At 36.4% G+C, this 8,391-nt stretch overlaps 1 protein-coding gene across 1 annotated transcript; it reads right to left on the bottom strand.

The window, feature by feature from the left end:
• Window positions 1-6,590: 6,590 nt before the first annotated feature.
• LOC114202022 (germ cell-less protein-like 2) lies at window positions 6,591-8,091 on the bottom strand. The gene is given in 3 exon segments (XM_088029005.1): window positions 6,591-7,318; window positions 7,321-7,924; window positions 7,927-8,091. Coding segments are annotated over 3 exon segments (1,497 nt in total).
• Between the last annotated feature and the right edge of the window lie 300 nt (window positions 8,092-8,391).

Genomic DNA, 8,391 nt, shown 5'->3' with positions numbered 1-8,391 from the left:
ATATAAGCCTTTCTCAAGAAGCAAGAAAGGTCTCAAATACACACCCTAACCCTACACCTAAAGGAGCTGGAGAAAGAACAACAAATAAAGCCTAAGCCCAGCAGGAGAAGAGAAATAATAAAGATTAGAGCAGAAATCAATGAAATAGAATCCAAAAGAACAGTAGAACAGATCAACGAAACTAGGAGATTGTTCCTTGAAAGAATTAATAAGATTGATAAACCCCTGACCAGACTTATCAAAAAGAAAAGAGAAATGACCCAAATAAATAAAATCATGAATGAAAGAGGAGAGATCACAAACAACTCCAAAGAAATACAAACAATTATAAGAACATATTATGAGCAACTATATGCCAGCAACTTAGATAATCAGGAAGAAATGGACGCATTCCTAGAGATGTATCAACTACCAAAATTGAACCAGGAAGAAATAGAAAACCTGAACAGACCTATAACCACTAAGGAAATTGAAGCAGTCATCAAAAATCTCGCAAAAACAAAAGCCCAGGGCCAGATGGCTTCCCAGGGGAATTCTACCAAACATTTAAGGAAGAATTAATACCTATTCTTCTGAAACTGTTCCAAGAAATAGAAATGGAAGGAAAATTTCCAAACTCGTTTCATGAGGCCACCTTTATCTTGGTCCCAAAACCAGACAAAGACCCCATCAAAAAGGAGAATTACAGACCAATATCCTTGATGAACATGGATGCAAAAATTCTCACCAAAATACTCAACAATAGGATCCAGCAGTACATTAAAAGGATTATTCACCACGACCAAGTGGGATTTATTCCTGGGCTGCAAGGTTGGTTCAACATCCACAAATCAATCAATGTGATACAATACATTAATAAAAGAAAGAGCAAGAACCATATGATCCTCTCAATAGATTCAGAAAAAGCATTTGACAAACTACAGAATTCTTTCTTGATCAAAACTCTTCAGGGTATAGGAATAGAGGGTACATACCTCAATATCATGAAAGCCATCTATGAAAAACCCATAGCAAATATCATTCTCAAAGGGGAAAAACTGAGAGCTTTCCCCCTAAGGTCAGAAACACAGCAGGGATGTCCACTATCACCACCGTTATTCAATATAGTATTAGAAGTACTAGTCATAGCAATCAGAAAACAGAAAGAAATAAAAGGCATCCGAATCAGCAAAGAAGAAGTTAAACTCTCACTCTTTGCAGATACTTTATGTGGAAAACCCAAAAGACTCCACCCCAAAACTGCTAGAACTCATACAGGAATTCAGTAAAGTGGTAGGATATAAAATCAATGCACAGAAATCAGTGGCATTCTTATACACCAACAAGACAGAAGAAAGAGAAATTAAGGAGCTGATCCCATTTGCAATTGCACCGAAAACCTTAAGATACCTAGGAATAAATCTAACCAAAGAGGCAAAGAATCTGTACTCAGAGAACTATAAAATACTCATGAAAGAAATTGAGGAGGACACAAAGAAATGGAAAAACGTTCCATGTTCATGGATTGGAAGAACGAATATTGTGAAGATGTCAATGCTACCTAGAGCAATCTATATATTTAATGCAATTCCTATCAAAATGCCATCCACTTTTTTCAAAGAAATGGAAAAAATAATCTTAAAATTTGTATGGAAACAGAAAGGAGACTGAATAGCCAGAGGAATGTTGAAAAAGAAAAGCAAAAATGGTGGCATCACAATTCCAGTCTTCAAATTCTATTACAAAGCTGTAATCATGAAGACAGTATGGTACTGGCACAAAAACAGACACATAGATCAATGGAACAGAATAGAGAGGCCAGAAATGGACCCTCAACTCTATGGCCAACTAATCTTTGACAAAGCAGGAAAGAATGTCCAATGGAAAAAAAACAATCTCTTCAACAAATGGTGTTGGGAAAATTGGACAGCCACATGCAGAAGAATGAAACTGAACCATTTCCTTACACCACACACAGAAATAGACTCAAAATGGATGAAAGACCTAAATGTGAGACAGGAGTCTATCAAAATCCTAAAGGAGAATATGGGCATCAACCTCTTCGACCTCAGCCACAGCAACTTCTTCCTAGAAACATTGCCAAAGGCAAGGGAAGCAAGGGCAAAAATGAACTATTGGGACCTCAACCAGATAAAAAGTTTTTGCACAGCAAAGCAAAGAGTCAACAAAACCAAAAGACAACTGACAGAATGGTAGAAGACATTTGCAAATGACATAGCAGATAAAGGGCTAGTATCCAAAATCTATAAAGAACTTACCAAACTCAACACCCAAAGAACAAATGATCCAATCAAGAAATAGGCTGAAGACATGAACAGACAGTTTTCCAAAGAAGACATCCAAATGGCCAACAGACACATGAAAAAGTGCTCAACATCGCTCGGCATCAGGGAAATCCAAAGCAAAACCTCAATGAGATACCACCTCACACTAGTCAAAATGGCTAAAATTAACAAAGTAGGAAACAACAGATGTTGGCGAGGATGCGAAGAAAAGGGAACCCTTCTACAATGTTGGTGGGAATGCAAGCTGGTGCAGCCACCCTGGAAAACAGTATGGAGGTTCCTCAAAAAGTTGAAAATAGAGCTACTATATGATCCAGCAATTGCCCTACTGGGTATTTACCCCAAAGATAAACATGTAAGGATCTGAAGGGGTATGTGCACCCCGATGTTTATAGCAGCAATGTCCACAATAGCAAAACTATGGAAAGAGCCAAGATGTCCATCAACAGATGAACAGATAAATAAGAAGTGGTATATATATATATATATATATATATATATATATATATATATACACACAATGGAATATTATGCAGCCATCAAAAGGAATGAAATCTTGCCATTTGCGACGACGTGGATGGAACTGGAGGGTATTATGCTGAGTGAAATAAGTCAATCAGAGAAAGACATGTATCATATGATCTCACTGATATGAGGAATTCTTAATCTCAGGAAACAAACAGGGTTGCTGGAGTGTTGGGGTTTGGGAGGGATAGGGTGGCTGGGTGATAGACATTGGGTAGGGTATGTGCTATGGTGAGCACTGTGAATTGTGTAAGACTGTCGAATCACAGACCTGTACCTCTGAAACAAATAATACATTATATGTTAAAAAAAAAAAAAAACAAGATGATAGTAGGATGGGAAAAATGAAGGGGGAAAATCAGAGTGGGAGAGGAACCATGAGAGACTATGGACTCTGAGAAAAAAACTGAGGGTTCTAGAGGGGAAGGGTGGGGGGATGGGTTAGCCTGGTGATGGGTATTAAAGAGCGCACATACTGAATGGAGTACTGGGTGTTATACACAAACAATGAATCATGGAACACTTCATCAATAACTAATGACATGGGTGCCTGGGTGGCTCAGTTGGTTAAGCGACTGCCTTCAGCTCAGGTCGTTTTCCTGGAGTCCCAGGATCAAGTTCCACACTGGGTTCCCCGCTCAGTGGGGAATCTGCTTCTCCCTCTGACCCTCTCCCCTCTCATGCTCTCTCTAACTCGCAAATAATAAATAAAATCTTTAAAAAAAAAAACTAATGATGTATGGTGATAAACATAACATAATAAAATTTTAAAAAAGATCCAATTTTTTGTATTCAAAACCTAAGTGTATATATGCCTAATACAATGATTGGCACATAGTAGGCACTCAGTAAATGTTGACTGGCTAAGGTCCAAATCAAAAACAAAAGGCTAGATACGTGGATATCAAATGTTAATGATGAATATCTATAGGTGGAGGGTGTTAAGTGAGTTTTACCTTCTTCTCTGTTTATTTCTGTATAGTATGAAAGAAATTTTCAATAAATGGGTGTTATTTTCCTAATCAAAAAAAAAAGATGAAAAGTGTTATATTTCAAAATCTGGGCCTAGCCTCTGAAAATAGTATTATCAACAGGCTGATTTTATCCTTAATATTTTTTAACATAAAACTATTCTAGTACTTTGTTGTGTCAACTGCCTTTATTTAATACTAAATTGGATTACTAACTTGAATTTAAAATGAAGTGACCAGTTGGTGATGGGTATTAAAGAGGGCACGTTCTGCATGGAGCACTGGGTGTTATATGCAAACAATGAATCATGGAACACTACATCAAAAACTAATGATGTAATGTATGGTGATGAACATAATAATAAATGAATAAATAAATAAATAAATAAATAAATAAATAATAAATAAATAAATAAATAAATAAATAAAATAAAGTGGCCAGTCGCATTAAGAAAACAGATTCACCAAGTTTCTGGTATTTTCTAGTGTCTTTTGGTATCTTCACTCATCACCAGAGTGGTAGGTTAGATCTTGAGCCACTGGAATGCAAAGTTGCATCCTTGATCTTTACTTAAATTGCCTATCTCAGGGGCACCTGGGTGGCTCAGTCAGTTAAGCAACACACTCTTGATTTCGGTTCAGGTCGTGAGATCAAGCCCCACATTGGTCTCCATGCTAGGTGTGGAGCCTGCTTAAGATTCTCTCCCTCTCCCTCTGCCCTTCCCCCACCCCTACCCTGTTCACACATGCACTCTCTTTCTAAAAAAACAAATATTAAATTAAAAAAATAAATTATCTATCTTAAATGATGATCGAAGAACCAGGTGGAGACCAAGGGACAAAGATATAACCTAAATTATTCACAGGCTCGCTCATGTTTGGGGATTGGCAGAGTATGTGAAACAATGATCTTAAGTTATTTGGGGAAATATGGAGCATGCCAATCATATTTTTCTGTTGCTATCATTACCCTTCTGCTTATGTGTAACACTGATTGAGACACTTGAGGAAGATGTGACAGTAATATCTGTTAAGCAACTAAGCAGTCTTTTGGGGAGTAACACAGATTTTTGAGATACCATGTACAATTCTACTTTCCCCTGCTGTTCTTTTTCAAATTTAGGATCTTTATTTTGTAAAAGTTCCAAGTTTTTAAAATTAGAAATTGAAAACTCATTCAGCCTGCCTCGAGAGGGGATGGAATACCTGATGTATGTTATTGCAAGGTCCTTACAATTTGATAGAACATGAAGGCCATGCAAATAAAAATTGAAAAATGGCTGTGGTAAGCACATTAAAATAAAGTTATTTTTGATTGCATGCTTGGTATACAAGCAATATATGATATGATTATTATGTATGTTCATAGAAAAAGACAATCATATTGAAACCAATATAAACAGCATTCAAGGTGCTATAAAAATTTTTGAAAGTCGCACCAGTCAGCTGGACAGACAGGGCTCTCTCTTCCTAGCTCATGAACTAGCAGACATATTTTTGAAAGTATAATGTTTACCCAATTGGCTTTTATTTTGAAATAAATGTTACTTCAGGGGCTCCTGGGTGGCTCAGTCGTTAAGCATCTGCCTTTGGCTCAGGTCATGATCCCAGGGTCCTGGGATCGAGCCCCATGTTGGGCTCCCTGTTCAGCAGGGGGCCTGCTTCTCCCTCTTCCACTCCCCTTGCCTGTGTTCCCTTTCTCACTGTCTCTTTCTCTGTCAAATAAATAAAATCTTAAAATAAAAAGAAAGAAATGTTACTTCAAATACTCTATAGACAAAAAGAACAAACTCTGGCCAAAAAGAGTAAACAAGTACAAATAGAAAAAATGAAGAGGATACTTTGAAATTATTCATATCTGGATATCCATAAGAATGACTGGTATTTATGGAAACCCATTTTAGTCCATAGTGCTTATCCAACCATTTCAAAAATTGTATGTGTGTGTGCATATATATGAATTCATATATTATATAACTATATATTTATTTGTATATATTTACATATATATAAAATTATGTTATATGTTATATGCTATACAATTGTTATTATATACTTATGTTAATATATTGTGTATATATTATGATATATAATAATATATAATTATATAATATTTATATGTAATTTATATACATTATATATCCACTTTTTAATCTGTATTTTCACTCTTTAAGTGTGGAAAATACACATTTTCCAGATAAATAGTCAGCAATATGCATTCTCCAAACCACAGAGAAAATGGGACACGTGGCAGATTAATTGTAAAATATCAACAAATTATACCATATGTAAAGTTGTAAAATTTGACATTATTTGTCTGGCTATTTAAATCTGTACATTATAGAGTCCAAAGAAAATTCCTAATCATAGGTTTAACTTGATTGACTCTTTTGTAACATTGCTGCAATTAGAGTCACATTTGTGCAACAATTTTAGCAAGGAAGAATTTTTTTTTATTCTCTCTCAATATTAGTTAAGGTAAAATTTATCTAACAAGTTAATTTATTTTTGGTTCCTATAGTCTCTTTTTGACATTTGGAGCTTGCCTATTGATAGTAAATGAAAAGTAAAAGATGTCAGCATCATTGACTATCTGGTTTCACAGATATATTTTCTTGGAATTAAACTTTTTCTTCATTGATATGCAGAGATAAAATGAAGATAAATAGTAGTCATTTATGATAGTTATATTTGAAAGATTATTTTCATTTCTGTTATTGGTCATTATTGTGTTTAACAGTAGGACCATGAAATGAAATGAGACATCAGAAGTTTTCAAAATGTTAATATATACTAATTGACAAGATTGTCAATTTCCTGGATTTTCTAATGATAGAAACAAGAAGTTACAGAATATATATAAAGGGAAGCTCAGAACTGTGCTATCCAACTTCATGACCACTTGTTCCTCATCCTTTTCAAAGGTAAGTATTTTGTAATCAGCTGTTTTGATGAAACTTAGTTTTCCACCAGAATCAAAATATACCAAAGTTAATCTGAATGCAATATTTCTTAGAGGTTGTAGAGAAATGGAACTGTCACATGGCTGACTGAAAGTATTTTGCTTGAAAATTATATAATGGCTGGTGAAGATGACATGTAAGGGAAAGCCAAAGTTGTAACCTGACCACTTCCAGGAGTATTTTCCATCTTTGACAATCCTCTTACCGCATCTCATGCCATGTTCTTCAAGTTCTGTTTCATTGATGTTTTGAGGCCCTATTTCCCTATATTATTGTGCTCTAAGCAAGGTAAACCATTGTTGTTTATAAACAGATAAGCATTTTGAAGGTATCAGAGTATCTTGTTCAATAACTCTTGTGGAGGCCAGGTCAGAGATGATATGCCGAAATCTTAAGTTTTTAAACACTGGTTGGAAAAGTATGCCTTGTTTGGTTTCAAGAAAGGAAATGTTACCAACATATTCCTTGTGCCTAGAAAACCAGTTGTTTGCATTAGCTAAAAGCTGTTTCATTGAGCCTTTCCAAGCTGGATTAAGGCGAAGGAATATCCACTCTTGAAGTGTGGTATATACTCCATTTCTTTCTGCATTACTAATAAATTAAAAGAAGAAATGAGAAGATTCATGAGATCTATACTGAGTTCTTTGTAAAGTTCAACACTTGGATGTGTCATCAAATTGTGGAGAAGCCATTCAAAGCACCCTGTCTTGACAGAATCTAACCCATAGGTCTCTGCTGCTGCATAATAACCACATACAGTTTTTGCATTAATTGTTCTCTTCATGGTCTCATCACACTGCTGAATTAATTCTTCTACTTGAAACAGGCATGCTGTTGCCAAAACTCGTGGAATTTGAAGGGGACCCATTAAGATGTATTTATCCCTATACAATGAGCCTAGCACAAAGTGCAGGGAATCTACATCTATATTCTGGTCATTAATCTCCAGGTCAATAATATCTTTATGCGATTCTTCCCAAGAATCTCTAAACATAGTAGCAAAGTAGCTTGACTGACATAAAAACATTTTGTGTAAACATCATACTTTCCCAAGGGCACGAACTTTAACATCACTTGTTTCCCCACGCAAAAATAAAGTTTGGTAAGCATACTCAGATGCAATCTTAACTTTTTTACCCTGGCTTGTGCTGACTACATGCTGTAGATCCTCCTCCAGTCTAAAGACCTTTGGCTGATCTCAGATTCCGGGCTCAAGCTGGGCCCATGGCTCTGCTTGCGTTTATGGCTGCCAGTTATATAACTGGGGCCCGCCTTAACTTCTGGCGGCTTCGAATTAACTGTGCCTGATTCCCTGCATTGCAGTATCTGACTGCTCAGGGGCCCCATAGATGAAAGATCTCAGAGCCCCTAAATGAGACTGTTGCAAAGACTTCACTGCCATGGCATTGCTGTGGCTTGCCACCTCTGCCTAGACCCTAGTCAAACACAGTCCCAAACATCACAGAGGAGGCCCTCCATTCTTTATTGTCCCCCTCACCCCTCCCTCCCTGTGGTCCAGCCCCGTTTCCAGTCTTCCATTGAGTTTGGCCCCTTGCTAAGGCCCAACCCTCTAGGCTTTTTCTTGAGAATGTTATTCTATAAGAGAAATGACATAGTCAAAGGTTTTTTGATCAGAGTGTTAAAGAT

The sequence above is a fragment of the Eumetopias jubatus genome, unplaced genomic scaffold (assembly GCF_037043125.1).
Source record: "Eumetopias jubatus isolate StellerSeaLion01/CBP00866 unplaced genomic scaffold, mEumJub1_p1.0 scaffold_11, whole genome shotgun sequence".
NCBI classification, from domain to species: Eukaryota; Metazoa; Chordata; class Mammalia; order Carnivora; family Otariidae; genus Eumetopias; species Eumetopias jubatus.
This window is presented reverse-complemented; position numbering and strand designations above follow the sequence as displayed.